This window comes from Hippoglossus hippoglossus, chromosome 12, assembly GCF_009819705.1.
Source record: "Hippoglossus hippoglossus isolate fHipHip1 chromosome 12, fHipHip1.pri, whole genome shotgun sequence".
NCBI classification, from domain to species: Eukaryota; Metazoa; Chordata; class Actinopteri; order Pleuronectiformes; family Pleuronectidae; genus Hippoglossus; species Hippoglossus hippoglossus.
This window is the reverse complement of record NC_047162.1, coordinates 2456877-2473549: the sequence shown is the minus strand read 5'-3', so window position 1 is coordinate 2473549 and position 16673 is coordinate 2456877. Positions and strand designations below refer to the sequence as shown.

Here is a 16673-nt window from a genome sequence, read left to right as displayed (position 1 = left end):
GCGCTCCCGCGCGGCGCAGCGCAGCGCGGCGGGCGGACCATAGCAGCGCGCGGCGGGTCTGCAGCGACCTGTCTCTTTAAGTCGGTGTCAAAGCCGATTAGCGCTGATCTCCGCCGCGATTCTGTTTTCACCGTCTGTTCCCTCCGTCTATTTTGGTGTCGCGGGGCCGTCGCTTGGAGACGCTTTCTCCTTTTCCTTGTTTATTTTATTTAATTTTGCAGAAACACTCGCTGGCTCGAGCCAACTCCGCATCAAAGTTTGCAGCCCGCAGAGGCGGTGAAGTGCGGTGGTTTCCCGGCGGCTCCGCTCGGCGGGACAGTAAAAGCCCCAAATGTGGTGAGAGGGATGTGACACTCGAACTTTTCCTACCATGGTAAGCCTGGATTACCTTTCCCCGCACAGCGCTTTCTCTCTGGTATCCCTCCGCTGAAGAGACGGCCAGTGAGAGCAGACCTGGGGACGTGATGCGATGTGACTGTCTGAAGTTGGCACCGAGATAAACACACCACCCCGGGGGAGCGTAAAATGCAGAAGAGCGTGCGGTACAATGAGGGCCACGCTCTGTATCTGTCGGTGGTTGCGCGTAAAGAGGGCACCAGGCGCGGCTTCCTGAGCAAGAAGACCACGGAGAACAGCCGCTGGACCGAGAAGTACTTCGCCCTTTACCAGAACGTGCTCTTCTACTTCGAGAACGAGCAGAGCGCGAGGCCCTCCGGTATTTACCTGCTGGAGGGATGCACGTGCGAGCGCGCGCCGGCGCCCAAGGTCTCCGCCATCAGCAAAGAGCCCATGGAGAAACAGCAGGTGCGTCCCGCCTCACTCAAGTTCAAGTACTGGCAGTACACAGCATATAGTACAAGTACAAGTCCTGCATCCCCACTCAAGTACAATAAGTACTGAAGAAGTTATTATGCGTAAAATGTACTTAAAGTAGACACACGTTTGTACATCTATCTCAGTGAGGGCACTCATTGATAATTATGTCGATTATCCATTCTCTAGCCCCTTACCCTAACCTTAACCATATCATTTAATGTCTTACCCTATCCACGTTAGAATTAGCCCAATTCTTACCCTTAAACCAAGTCTTAACCCTCAAACAGCCCATTAAAAGTGGGTCTGAAAGTGGGGATCGGCCAGAATGTCCCCACTTTCCCAAACGGTCCTCACTCTGCATATTGTAGGCTCAAACTGGTCTTCATAAAGATATCTGTAAAAACACACTCACGGCTGACTGAGGACGTTATAGTGATTTCTTCACTCTCACCTCAACTACTTACCAAACTCTTACCCTTACCACCCCCCAACCCTTCACATAAACAATTAACTGACCACACACACATGTATATAAGCATACACAGGTTGGCACCAATTCATTGGCTTCAAAAATAAGTTTGGATGTTTTCAGTAAAGATATGAAAATCTTAGCTAAGGTCTAAAATTAAGCAGATTTATGCACTGACCCCAAACAGGTCATAAATTTGAATGTAAAATCTTTATCTGCAAAAAACCCGGTATCTTACGTTTTTGTTCCAACAAAAAAAAGAAAACCAAAAGTGCAGTAATAAGTACATTATTTCCCTCTGAAATGAAGTGAAATAACTTTACTATTGTATCAAGCTACTATTTCATATTTGTGTATTTATGTTCCGTTTTCTGTATGTGTGACAAAACGATCTCATGTAGGGCTGCAACTCATGATTGGTTTCATTGTCATTAGTGTGCAGTTTATTTTCTTAAATAATCTTCAGGTCTCTAAAATGACACAAACTGGAGAAAAAGGCCATCGCAAGTTAGACCCCTAGGTGACATCTTTCAATGAAGATCAACAAAATATTTATAAATACCAATGAACTTTCAGTCCAGTGATTATTCAACCAAAATGTTCAGCTTTGAGCAGCATCTCAGTCTTCACCGTTCATCCTCCTGCATGTTTTTGTCCTTTCTGTCCTCCCCTACATGTGAAACTAATGTAGAACTGAAACAATGAGTCGACCTATTGATTAGTCCATTGAAAGAAAATGAACAGACAACTATCTTAATAGTTTAATCCTGATCCTAAAAGTGACTTTTTTAACACAAGAGGATTTTCAGTATTTGATTTTGTTAATTTTGTTAATGTTGTGTTTTGGAAACGTTTGAAGTTCTTACGAGAAGAAAAAAAACATATTTATTTGCATCTACAAGTGAATGAGCACTGACTTTGTTTCACTTTGCTGAGAAACTTCACCTTCTATGATAAACTCCCATGTTTTACAGTAGAAGATGAGTTGCTTCTCTTTCATCTCCTTGTGTGGAAATTAACACAAGCTCCCAGAGAATGTGATGAGCTCGAAATAAAGAGCCTGGAACTAGTGATAACTTCATTGTAAACAGATTTTGTGCTAATGGAAATAGTTGTTCTGCAAGAGCTATAGAATAATAATGCTAATTTTAAATGACCCACATTAGTGTTATTGCTGCTGCTGGATATAAAGATGTGTCTCGTCCCATGAGCAGCTGGCAGAATGCAGATTCTTATTAAATAAGCTTGTGTTCTCTGAGGGTAAAAAAACAAAAAAAATTTCCTTCCACTCATGTGACTCCATGATTCTGTTCAGATGCAGTTTGTTTCAATTGTTTTTTTTGTTTAGATACGAGCTGGATTACATGAGTCAAATCTAATCTGATCATTACTCAGGTAATCTGTCACGCCTTGTTGGATACATGCTGCCTGTGACACCCTGACCCAGTCGTGACTTCACATGCTGCGTTGATGGGGCAAAATGAGCAGACATGCTTTAGGGGGGTGGGAATGTACTGAGCCGACCTGATGATGGCTGTGGTTCAAGTTTGAAGCTCAGGTTGATTTTTAAACACTTCACATGTTCATGGTTTACACCTTTCTCTCTGATATCACCCAGCACTTTTATATTATTCTTTTCCTTGTAAAAAGTATCCAGATCTGACTACTACTCAACAGTTATTATTATTATTATTATTATTATTATTATTATTATTATTTACTGGTGTTGCTAATAACATAATTACATGATTCACTGTTATTTGAAACCAGCACAAAATCAATCCACCCATCTCCTGTTGCCACCTTCTCTTTCTACCTCGCCCCGTTCTGCTGTTAGCTCACCACATTCATGCAGAGACAGAGTTTACTGGACCTGTTGCATAGTGATCCCTATGATCCCGATGTGATTTTTCTTGTTAACCCAATGCATATAGTGTATAACTGCAATCAAGCCAATAAAAAGACGTTATGCACTATGCAAAACAACTTTTATTAAGCCGCTGCAACAAATGAGTAAATCAAATGTTCAGAGGATCAAAGAATAAAAGCAACTTAGGATCTGTAATAGATGCAGGTGTTGTCGGTGGAGAAGAAACAGAGGAAATCAGTTGATCCATTTCCAGATCTTGCTGCAGTATAAAGCATATATGTATCTACTGTGTGTTACATATGGGCACATAATTCCAGGTTTGTGGAAAATTTGGGATAATTGCAAATATTACATCAGATTTTATGTATAGTAATGCAGTCTGGGTAGACTTCCTTCTTTTTGCCCCACAGCATTCACAACAATCACTGTATCATGGACAGAGACGGCATTATGTGTGTTACATTTGTATTTTCCCCACGACCAACACCTGGGTCCTTTCTCCTGCAGGGAAACACTCTCAGTGCAGCCTTAACTCCTCAAACCTAACTGAACCGTAGTATTTCTTAAGTATTTTAATACTAAGCAGCTAACAGCTAGCTTTTTACATTAACATAAATGCAAAGTGGTTATTATATTCAAATTAATGAAGTTGAGTTTCGTCATATACTAGAGAACACTCTACCATGTTGTGTTGTGTGAATCCTGTTGAACACACAGGTGTTGCATGCAGAGAGGACATACTCTAAATTCTGTTATTCACATTTGAACAGAACTGTTTATGGATGCCGTCCTTTAGAGGTTTAAAGAAATAACCGAACATGACATTTGGGGGCTTTGCTTTCCAGCCTTTTTCACCATAATGCCAGATATAGAAAATGTATCGTGGACTTTTAGAGGTGAGGTCTTGTACCTTTCCTTTGTTTAGTTATCAGCAATTATACAACTGATTCATCCTTTCATGCTCTCGAGTCATCTGTGTCTCTACATTCTAAAAACTAATGCCTTGTCTAAACAAAGAAAATCAACGCAACAGTTTGCGTTGATCTTTTTTGAGTCACGGTAACTTATTAAGAAATTACCTTCAACCAACAACCAACATTGAGTTAGGTCAATTAGCGTTTCCTCTTCAATGAACAGTGCTAACAGGTCCCCTGAATCACTTTTTAGAGTGTATTTCAGTTGTAAAACAAGGGAAATATAGTTTGCCAATAAAAGTAACTGTTTTCAAAAGAAAAAACTTTGAGAAATGACTGTAGCTTTAAGGAAAGAAGATGAATAAAGCTGTGGTAGAGTCAAATGACATTCAACTGTAAAAAATAAGTTGATATCAGAAACAGATGTTACAATACACCTATTTCACGGTGGCCATTTTGAAATCAAAAAGTAATCAAACACTGGTGTTAATAGAAACATTAATCAAGGCTCTATCTAAATAGAGCACAACCTTAAGTTTTGTTTGTTGTTTTGAAGGAATATGATGACTGACACAGTCAGTAATGATTATTTTCATTATCGATTAATCTGACTATTTAAAAATAACTTTTTTATTGTATTATGCTATAAAACTTCATATAATGGTGAAAAGTTAGTTTCCCAGAGCGTAAGGGAGGTACACAGGTTGTTGGCTTTCTCCTACCAATAATCCCCAAAATACTGCACCTCATGATACTTGTTTTTATCAACTATTACTTCCCTTATTTATCTGTCCATTAGGTCAGAGAGCAATGAAAAATACCATCACTCTTTTCGAGAGCTGGAGTTGACATCAACACTTCTTCGTCAAATCGACAATTCAAACCCCAAAGATACTCAGTTACCGCAACGACCAAGAAAAGCAACACATTATTCCAGAAGCTGATTATTTAGAAGCTGAAATTGGCATTTGTTACTCAAATGCTTGAATTAACATTTTGCCTGCACTTCCATGTGACACTTTTAAAGTATTGTTGAAGAAAACAAAGTAGTAACTGCCTCCACAATTCAAACTAGATGGGGGTTTGTCGAGTGCATGTGTCTGAAAAGCTAACACACTAACTTGCAATGTTGAAGAAAGTGAAAGATAATTCCAGGATCCACCTCTTTATCCAAACTGCTCCAAAATGTAATGGGTTCTTCCTTGGGTCATGCACCACCCCTCCATTAAATTTCACGGAAATGGCTAAAGTGGTTTCTGAATAATCCTGTTCACAGACAAACCAACGACAATGAAAAGTCCCCATTGCGGGACTAATAAAAGGACTTCTTAATCTTAATCTTTTTAATATAATGTCGTTGGCAGAGGTAATAATCATAATTAGTGGTTTGTACATCAGTGACGTGGTTCTTGATGTATGAAGAAGCAGTGGTCTGTCACTGTGCAGCTGAGAGGAAGCACATGGAACAGCCAGGCTAAAGGGAACAAGGTTCACGACACAAACAGTCGTTGTTTGATCTCCACCTAATGAGGCTACTCTGTTGTTATTGTCGACGGGTTAGATCTAAGGCTGAGCTTCAATGGAGCAACATTAAAGTCAGACTGATGGTAGCAACAGTCTCTTGTCTCCATGACTGAGTCTGGTCATGATTATCTTGTTAATTAACATGACTCTGATCAGTAGGTTGATCTCAATATGCTAAATATGCCCTTATGTTCTTTGTTCTTTTGTCATGATGCAAAGACAGCTCATGTTCTTAAATTAGATTTGACCATTTTATGTGCACCAACACTTCTGCAAAACTTCAAAAACTGGTCATGGCAGCAAATATTAACCAAATAATTTTAACATAATAAAGAATGTTCCTCTTCAAGGTTCACAAATTCGGTGCATCTCTGTATCGGCTATTTTAATACAATATGGCTTAGACTACTATGCCAGAGGTTTTCAAACTCAGGTTCATCTCACCAAGGGTGTGGAGGGAGAGATGTGGGGCAAAGATACACGTGCTACACGCTAAGCTAGACTATACCAGTTTTGAAAAAATGTAAGCAGGTTTTGGCTGTAGCAGTTGAAACATTTAAAAATGTTATCAGTATTAAACTTTTTGGGGAGTTGTCAATGTAATTAGGGAGGTTGAAGATACTCATCAACTTGCTCAGGTATAATGGACTTAATGGTAGAAATGGAATGTGTTGTATAGTTGAGATTGAAGGTTACACAATGACTGGAGTACTACACCAACATTGAATTTCATATAAGTACTTCTGGTTGTAGAATTGTGAAAAACATGGTTGAATTTTAGGAAGGATTTGTAGACCTTGAGAGAAGACACAAATGTTTCTTTTGCATTGTAATATTTTATGTAAGAAGTACATTTCACCACTGCACTGGTTATTTTAATGTCTTATTAGTTAAAATGGGCTGTGAATCACATACACACACGTCATAGAAATGCACAGGTCATTACTTACACAGACATTTCTGTGGTGTTGTGACAGGAACTACCTGGACAGGCAGTGTTACCTGGTGAGCACAATGTTGGTACCCTGAATTGGATTAGTCTAAGATGGAGTGAACGGGGCTGAAATGTGAAGTTACAGCAGGCTTCCCTTTTGTGATTACTGTCTAATGACCTGGAAACATGGTGAACCAGACTAAAAGCTGATCTCACTGAAGATCAGGCCTGAGATTATTGTTTTTCTGCACCAGTCTGTAACTGTCTGGTTGTTTCAGAAAACAAAAACTCTGTTGTGCAGCGTAGAAAAGGAATGAATTTATCTTCACTTTGCTGACATTGTTAACATTGACATTGTTAAATCTCACTATTCCAGTGTGATGATATGGCAGTGGTGTTGAGGGTAAAGTCACTGCCACTACATTGTTGTTTAGATCTGCACAAGATGGAATCTTTCTGGAAGAACAACTTCTATTCAGACTACTGAAAATTTGCTTTTCACCTGCCTAAATACACTGTCTTCAAGTGGTCTAGATCCCTGCTGCTGGACTGTCCAGGTCCCACAGGTCTTCTCACGTCACACCCATCTTATCATCCTTACACTGGCTTCCTGTCCCATTCAGAATTATTCTTAAGATATTTGTTTTCACATACAGAGCACTGCATGATCAGACTGCTGCTTACAATGCTGACCTGCTCCATCTATACAGCCCAAGTAGGTCACTGAGGCCGTCTGACCAGGGATTACAGGTCATTGAAGCCACAAACACTATAATCCACAATTGGAATCCATGTGTTTTTATTGCATATATTTATTGTGTATGCTACTTTTTGCTGTTATTTAATTTATGTGAAGTGCTTTGTGTCTTTTGTCAGAGAAAGGTGCTATATTAAGTAAAATTTAACTTACTGTATTATATTTTCAGAAAAATTATATTTAAACTAAAACCCAGGAAGTGCAAGCTGTAGAACACGTCAACTCTGTGGATAGAACATCAAGTACCCATGATAGGATGTCCGCAGACACAGACTCTTGACCCTCATTACTCGCTGGAACATGAGCTAGGAGTCATCAGACCCATCAGACCCTTCTCCAACAAGCTGATATGTGCCTACAAATGTCCAGGTCCAAGAGCAGTGCAAACAATTGAACGATGCCTTAAAAGCTTGTGAATACAATAACTGGACTTTTGTGAAAAAAGGTTACACGAGGAACAGCGACACTGCAGGTAGTCAAGAAAAGAAGCATGTGAGAAACTCCGAAAATCTTCAACAATCACCACAGTCCTGTGTTTTTTTCAAACCCAGCAGCACACTTAAGCCTTGTCTACGCTACTACACATTTTACTGTACAAATATCTACACGTACATTCCCCCTCTTTCATGAATCTCTGTCCACATGACATTCTTTACTAAATATCTCCGTTCAGACGAGAACACAAAAATGACTATTAACGCTAAAACAAGCATGCCAGGCCAGTAGGTGGGGATAAAGTCTACATCGACAATCCATCAAGAGAAGAACGCTGGGAGCATGCTCAGTGAGCTTATTCTCCCAAAGGTAGTAACTTCCAAACCAAAACAATAGCTCATTAGTTTTGTATTTCCGTCTTTGATCATAGTTATAGACATCAGGGACGCTCCTTCATTGACAACCAGGTACATGTTTTAAAACGGGGGGGGGCTTTTTGAAAGAAGAGTGAAGGAGGCCACACATAAGAGTAGAGACACTGTCCCTATGGAGGAAGACGACCACAGCCCCACTTATCCTTCCACCTACAACATTCACCGCTTCCCATTAGATGTAACATTCTCACTTGGCCTCATGTGACTCCAATGGCTGTTGTTACAGCAGCCAGGAGCAGGAACCAACCAAGTGACATCAATGACCTTGACAATGACCCCTCAGATGTTAAACACCTGGGTGACCACACATCTTCAAGTATCCACACTAAGTCCAGGTTCTCTTGATTCAGCATTTTTTTTTTCTATGAATCTTCTCAGACACCTTTCTGCAAGGTTAAACTTCACAGAAACACAGTTATGTATTTTATTTATTGACCGATTTGAATGAGTTCCCATTAAGACGACTCGTGTGTCTGTTTGAAGTTGTGTAAATGTCACACCTTAACAAGCAGTTATTGACTTTAGACACCAGTGAGCCACAGAACAGCTTGTGAAACATATTTTAATATTTGTTAGCAAACAGATACCTATTTAAACATTCCGCTGGCAGAGAACAACATGAGCATCAAAGTCCGGTTTCAGGCAATCAAAGAATTAATATTGACTCTTGCTTTCACTGCTGTCTAAACAAGTCACATTCTTCCTGAACTGTCTTCTGAATGCTCCACTTCGTTCCCCAGCTAGTCACTGGTTTAGTCTTTCTGCGGTTTGGTGTCAAATAAACAGTAAATGCTAAATGCTCTGTATTTATATAGAGCTTTTCTAGTCTTAATGACCACTTGAAGCGCTTGAACAGTTTTTGCCATTCACCCATTCATACACTCATTCATACAGTGCATCTATGTGCAGCACTTTTCTCTATGAGATGGGGCAATTTTTGGGGTTCAGTATCTTGCCCAAGGACACTTCGGCATGTGGAATGGGGAAGACAGGGATTGAACCGCCAACCTTCTGGTTGGAGGTTACACACAGTAACATGAGCAATTGTCACCCCCAAGTCTGAAGATGTCTCCCACAGCATCCCCATATATCTTCCTCTACTTGCGTCACCCATTCTAACAGCACATCCATGAATGGCTAGAACTGCTGTCACTCTCTATGTTACATGTAGGTGTTCACATCCTATTGGATAGTTAAGCCTAAAGTATGCATAACTAAATCACATTGTGACCTTATGTCTTGCTGCTGATGTAATGCAGAAAAGAGTTGGTGCCTCTCTGTCTGGGGCATCTGAATAAGATATGAAAGTCCATGAGCGCAGACACTACAATGTACTGCTAGTTGGCCCTTTATCTATAACCTGACCTTGGGTACTGCTGGGAGAGAGAGGGAGTATCTGTGGAATTAAACAGGGTGAAACCAAACTGTCAATTCCTCACTATGTAATTTGTCAATGCAACTTTCATTTTACACACAGTCATCTGATTGTTGTTGATTCAAAATAAATGAATCTCAGCAGGTATATTTGTTTTAAAGGGCCGGATCAAATGTGGTGATTTTTCCCTCTGCCCACCGTCGCTTTATGCTGCTCACCCATGCACCACCTGACTGATGTGTTTCCATGGTGATGTGGGTTGATTAGTTGAAGTGGTTTATGTCCTGTGACACATTCAGCTAGTTGCACTTGGTAGAAACACAGAGATGTGAACTAAAGGGAGACATTTGAAAGTGTTAGTTAATGTAGAAACAGTAGAAGCAGTCAGTGATGAAGATGAGGAAGACCGTGGTGGTGGTTATCAGATTTAAGATTGATAAGACAAAGCAAGAAACAAATGTGGACAGTTTCTCAGTCATATGTGGTCATATGCACATGTGTCGGTGTTTTGCTCTCACGGTAGAGAAATGAGAATGAGTTGTGTTGCATTTAACACATGTAAAAACCAAAGGAAGAATGTGTGAAGGTTCAGGCAGGAATCTGTTATTGACTGTGAACATGTGACTGTGTTTGTGTTTGTGAGTTTGTATCTGTGGCTGTGCTCCGGGAAGCTGCTGCACTGGACTAAGAATAGCATCCTCGCCGGTCCTTTTGCCTGCAGTCACTGTCTGAATACCAAGTCAACACAACTGCACTTCACACACACACACTAATACACACTGCTGGCACCTGTGCTATTTCTAGCCCACCTTGTACTATACTGGAATGAATCCATCTTTCTCTTAGTGCAATACATGTGTACAGTCTATAAAACAACTCATCAGTTTTACTTTTGTCCAAGATGTGTCCTGAAGGAAGTCTTCTCATTGTGGTTCCAAGACGAAACCAAACATTTATACAAGTGGTTATAGGTGTTGGGACCAAATGATCATGTCCATGAATCAAAAACAATTACAAACAGCATATGTAGCCATAAGTGTTACAAAAGACAAAACGTAATAGTTACAAATAAAATATAACTATTCAAATAAAAAGTATGTCAACAATCTTCAGATTTTCTTCCCATTGGATTAGCAACAGCATAATTTGCAGCAGGTGAAGTTACAGAACCACAGCAAACATTATGATGTGTACATGGCTCAAATTAATGTCATTTAGAAAGGGCGGGGGGGCACTTTGGGAGTCAGGGGCAGAAAAGTTTAGCAAACCTTGATTTAGACAAAGAGCAGAACTTACAAAATTGCAACTAAAAGATGATGATGATGATAAAATGGTGAAATGGTTATGATGGACAGAAACCAGGTAACAAAAGCCAACCCATCAATATAAAGCATGAAGACATATTAACTACACTACTACTCTATTAGTTGCAAAATAACGGAGCAAATAGAAAAAAAAATCATATTTCCTGATTTCAACCAAACACAAAAAGTTTTTCTTTTCGATATTTAGCTTTACCTCGGAGTTTATAACCCACATTGAAAAAAAATTCACCAAATGATAATAATAACAAAAAAATATAACTTCAGTGTGGTTAAACATATATTTGTTGCATATTTTAACAGTCGTACAACTGAGCGGGTCCATGTTGTCTGGGAGAATTCCATCCCAGGACATCAGCTCTTGTCCTCTGTGCTCTCTTTACGTGAAGGAGAGGTGAAGCGAGTAATTCAAACACAGTACCGTAGTCCTGCAGGTCATTTGACATTGTGTGTGATGCTGAGTCTTCCCCAGTGAGAGCTGGTCTGTGCACGCCAGACAAATGAACTGATTTTTGAGACTGGACATAGTGATGCCTTGTGCAGGGCGGGGCCAGGCTTAAAGCTCCCTCTGTCTGTCTCTCTCTCATTGTTATGTTATCCTCTAGCTTAAATCGGGCTTGTGGCCGGGGAAGCCGCATTAGCAATGCAAGGAGCTGTACAAGCCTTGATGGTTATGTAAACCCTCCCTCCCTTCCCCCCACCGCACACACACACACATGCACACACACACACACATGCACATGCACAAACAAGCCCTTAAGCCTCTCTCTGGTCCATAGCCGGCACACGCTAGGAAGTCTCTCTTACCCGCTTATCGTTACATCATTACTATACAGGCCTAGATTTCTCCATGTGGCAGTGTCACAGCAAAGTGAGTCGTCAGATGTTATAATATCATTTGAAAAAAACATATGCAGCAAGGTCCTGATGTCATTGTGACGATTTTGGTTTTGACAGAAAGATGGACACAGATAGTTCTCCTTTGCAAACTTTCTGGCAACTTTTAAAAAGAGACATATTTACATTGTATGTGTGTCATCTGCACCCCCCCCCCCCCCCACCTTTTAATTAAATGTAATATTTAGATTAATGTTTATCCTCCGTACTTGTCAGTCGGCAGTGGACTGGGTCTGCTCTGTTTTTTTCAAATATGTTTCTAGCATTGTTATAGCATTACTTACTCTCTTAATTCATAATTAGACTTATTGAGATAATTAGACAAGATGTCAAATGTGTGAGATTAATGCTGCAACTTTAATGATTATTATTTGATTGTCTTTAATATCTCGATTTTATCCATCTATGTCCAAGGTGTCCTCTACAGATGTAGTTTTGTTTGTTCAAACCCAAATATATTCACTTAACTATCATATATGACAAGTAAAAGTATCAAATCTTCATATCTAAGAAGCTTTAATGGCAAATTTATTACTTTTTTATATTCAAAATAGTTATTTTATTGTTGATCAATTAATAGACCAGTCATTGCAGCTCTAGTACATTATATATACTCGTATTTCTTCTTAAAGCTGCTACATGTAGGTTTTTGCTTCCCAGCAAATTTGAACATTAACAGCCGTTTACATAACGATCTATCAGAAAGGATCTAGCTGAAGTCCAGCATCAAACCTTGTTTCTTTGCTCACCAAGTTGTGTCTCCAGACGTGGAAAGCAACGCCAATGTTTTTTTACTGTTTGGCTTAAATTTCTATAGCAATGATGATAATAAAATCCACATTACAAAGTGCTTTACAGTGGCAGCAAAAATGTAGTCATAAAAATGGGAATAGGTCAAAACTATTGGACCATCTTTTCACTTTCTGATAGTGACTCACTGTAGCTCAGAGGACATATTAGAATTATTAATTATTAGACCGTCACGGTCTCCTGACATGAAACAACATTTGATTACATTTTTTATTTTCTAGTCCAGGCAAAAAGAATTAAAGACAAAGTTGTTCTTCCACTCTTTGGGCATCAGTTTGCTTCAGATATATATATATGAACACATATATGAACAGATAAAATATGTTTGCTTTATGCTTTTGTTATATTTTCAATATCTCAGTTGTTAATGTATCTCTTCAGATTCTGGTGATGTCATAGCTTATTTCCATTAGCATTAGATTAGCTCTAAATTATGTCAAATCTATGGCTTAATGGTGCAGAGTCATAAAGACATTTTCTAAAGTGTAATGGTGTCATACATGAACTACATTAATAACTTATATCTATCATTTTGAAATAGACAGTAGCCTCCAAACACGATGTATAATATGGGATGTTACATTGTATGTCAAGCAGCAGTCATAGTTAATGTTTTATGAAATAAACAATACACAGTACTCCTGAAATCGCTTGAAAACACAATTACATAAAACATTGTGTTTTGCCACCGCCTTTGGGATGTGTTCATGCATAAACACATGGAAATCCAAAGTCTGCATGTTCAGGTTTACATAAACACACATGTACTTTCTAAATTATGTATACGCTCATTAAAATGTCCCAATAACCCCAAACAGGGATAAGCAGGTATAGAAAATGGATGCAACATTGGCAAACAGTGCAATCATAGCTAGAAGTCTTGGAATCATATAAATGTTTCCCCCAAGTACCTCCACAAAGTTTTACCATTGTTTGTAAAAAAAACTGGAGCTTCACATCTTACGCATATTTAACTATTTCCACACGTTTACGTACAACATACATACAACATGACGTGAAACATACTCACATCCTCACACAGATCCTTGCTGGTGCTGTGTGGAAAGGTTCATTGATCAGTGGTCGCATGTAGAGGCCAAAGTTACAAATCTCTTTGTTGAGTCAAACACTTCTGACTATGTAGTTACATTTCCCTAAGGTAAATACATTCAACAGTAAATGATTGCATCATCATTTACACTGCTGCGATGTCCGCAGACTGTTTTAATGTCAGTGGTGTGTTCAGTCTGCAGATGTTGATGAAATGAAAGCGACAGATGTGGCTTTACTGAGTGTCTGAGATGTAAAGTGCATTTAAAATGTACGACTGAGTAATAAAACATTCTATATGAAGTGGTGTGTGTTTCCTCTGCTTCATTGTTGTATTGATACATGAATAGTCACCAACTGTGTTTATAGTTGTCCCAAGCTTTTGCATTGATATAATTTCAAAATAGTAACTGTCAGCATAATCTCTCAGTCGTCACCTCTTCTCTTAAACTAGTTATGTTTCTGCCTGAGTTCTAGTGCTGCTAGGTGAAATGGAGATCAGAACAGTGCTGAGATGCTCTGTGCTTCTGCACCTAAAGATAACTGTTCTCCTCTAGTGATTATTTTATCTTTTTTTTTTTGCTTTTTGCCATCGCGATTTCTTCAACAACTCGTTATGTCAAACTGAACAAGAAAGGATCTTAAAGACTGGGTGAACCAGTTATTTGTCCGAATAATATTTTTTTCAGAGTCAGGGTTGACCTCAGAGCATGTGGTCAGTTTATGTAAAATCATAAATACACAAGTTATGAAAATATCACAAATGTGGGAAAATATAAGACAGATAATAAAGTCAACTACTCACAGACTGATGTGCTAGATGTTCCTTTTGTTCCACAATATGATGTTCAACATAAAGTGTGCATCACTGTAGTTTTACTGCGTATAGATCTGCTCCAGCTCGATCAACTCCGACAGTAAAAATCCACATACATATTAATGAATCACTTATGTAATAATAGAACAACTGTTATGGACATTTTGAGTGCTTTTACTTTTTGCTGACAACAGTTGAGGACTTTTCTTTAGTACAATATGGAATGCAGGTTTTTTACATGTACTGTAATAGAATATTGTTATACGGAGCTGTTGCAACTTGTTAAGTACAGAATCTCAGCATTTCATCCACCACTGACCACAGAAGTGCTTTATTTCCCACAAACTGGACATTAAGCACTGGACGTGGCATCCCAGTCGGTAAAGCTGCTGTCATTGTCAGTGCTGCACATGGGGGTGCACAGGCCCTTATGAAACCCATTGGCTTCAGTCCACCTGCCAAAAACAGTCCCCAAGCATCAGGAACATTATTTAATGCAACAGTGTCTGTCCCATATAACAGGTAACAGACATAAGGCTTCATGTCAAGATGGATAGTAGAGGAAATACAAGCAGAGCACTCTTTTTAAAGAGGCGCCGTATAAAATGTAATTCACCCCTGACCGTTGTCCATATTTTGTCTCATGCAGCACTACATCCTGGTCATCTTCGGCCACGATGGACAGAAACCTTTGGAGCTGCGGACAGAGGAAGAGTCGGACTGCAATGAGTGGGTGGAGTGCATCCAGCAGGCCAGGTAGATTCTGTTTACCTTGCAGTGCAGTACTTACACTAAAGTACTGAGATACTTCTCAGTATTCCACAGCACTACATTTGTGAGCTATATTTGCTTTACAGACTTTATATTAAAACTAACATGATAAGATTCTAAAGCAGATTTAGATTACTCCAGTGAATCTCAAACTACTCAGACTGCTTGGAGACACTTTGTGTATGATTATTGATCATACACAAAGTGTTTTTTTAGGCCTCTGCGCTGGCAACAGCTGTGCCTGTGGCTTCATGTTTCCAGGGGCTGTTACTTTTGTGAGGGAATGTTCACTTGGACTTAAGAACAAACTGATCAGAATTTGGTGGTCAAATGCTTGCTTGTTTTGGGAACTATTGAGTTTCTCTTCAATTTTTAAGGTCTCAACCTTAAAATAAAACTATAATTACTGTCTCCACCAAAATCTCTTTCCAGATGCATATAGTGAAGGATATTACGTGTATTTGATCATAATATATCTTGGCATTTTTCAATTAAATAATCTGATAATGTTCTCTGCCATTGTTTATTTCATTTTTGCTTATATATCCAGTCACTTCTCATATATATATAGTTAAGTGTCCTACATGTTAAACATACACAAATGTTTATACTTGTTTGGTTGTTAAGTAACTTGCTGGAGACTCAAACTATTCTTTCTGCTTTTTGTGCTTTTGACACATCTGCGGTGTATGTGTATGTTTGTTTGTTTGTGTATGTGTGTGTGTGTGTGTGTGTTTGTGTGTTTGTGTGTTTGTGTACACATGGACGTGTTCTGCTCGCAGCGGTTCACATTTAGGTCACACTGGTGCTGTATTGCTACACTGATTACATCACACAGATTTGATCTCGCCACTCGACCTCCATTTCACTCCACTCTCCTCTCTGGGGCTGTTCCCTATTTTTATCTTAAAATTCGGTAGAAAACATCATGCACCTCAAACCGCCTGCTTGTTTTTGCAAGACGACATTTTCCTGTGTGCACATACACTGTTTTTGTACTCCTGTCCAGTTGGTAACTACCCTGTCTTCTCAGATTAGACGTGCTACATGTTACATTATACTGAATGCTTCACCCACATGTCTTGAATCGCTGTGCCTTTCTTTTTCCCATTTCCCCATGTCACCTTCAGTTACTCTGACATCATCATTGAGCGTGAGATTCTCATGCAGAAGTACATCCACCTGGTCCAGATCATGGAGACTGAGAAGATCGCAGCCAATCAGCTTCGCACTCAGCTGGAGGACCAGGACACTGAGATTGAGAGGCTTAAAGCTGAGGTATGCATGACCGCATCCGCATCTGTGTGCGCATGCGCACATAAATCCACCTACTGCCGTGCACATGTGCATGTGCACATGCACTTAGACGCACTCTCAGGCGGAGCGCATGCAAATGTATCTGGCATGATGGGAAAACACTTGGGTTTAGAGCACATGTTTCTCTTAAATGAAAGCACAGCAGGGCACCATTACTTCCT

At 39.5% G+C, this 16673-nt stretch overlaps 2 protein-coding genes across 4 annotated transcripts in view; one reads left to right on the top strand and one right to left on the bottom strand.

Moving 5' to 3' along the window:
• Positions 1–13642, bottom strand: part of ankrd34ba (ankyrin repeat domain 34Ba) — a 28523-nt gene extending 14881 nt beyond the window's left edge. Inside the window, 2 exon segments of the mRNA XM_034601348.1 lie at positions 2776–2778; positions 13584–13642. The gene's annotated coding sequence lies outside the window, so the exon portion shown is untranslated.
• Positions 21–16673, top strand: part of rasgrf2a (Ras protein-specific guanine nucleotide-releasing factor 2a) — a 30703-nt gene continuing 14050 nt past the window's right edge. For all 3 annotated transcript variants that reach the window (XM_034601339.1, XM_034601338.1, XM_034601337.1), the window contains exons 1-3: positions 21–804; positions 15074–15180; positions 16326–16473. In XM_034601339.1, the coding sequence (XP_034457230.1) occupies positions 526–804; positions 15074–15180; positions 16326–16473 (534 nt within the window). In that variant the 5' untranslated portion in view covers positions 21–525. The remainder of the gene's footprint in view (positions 805–15073; positions 15181–16325; positions 16474–16673) is intronic.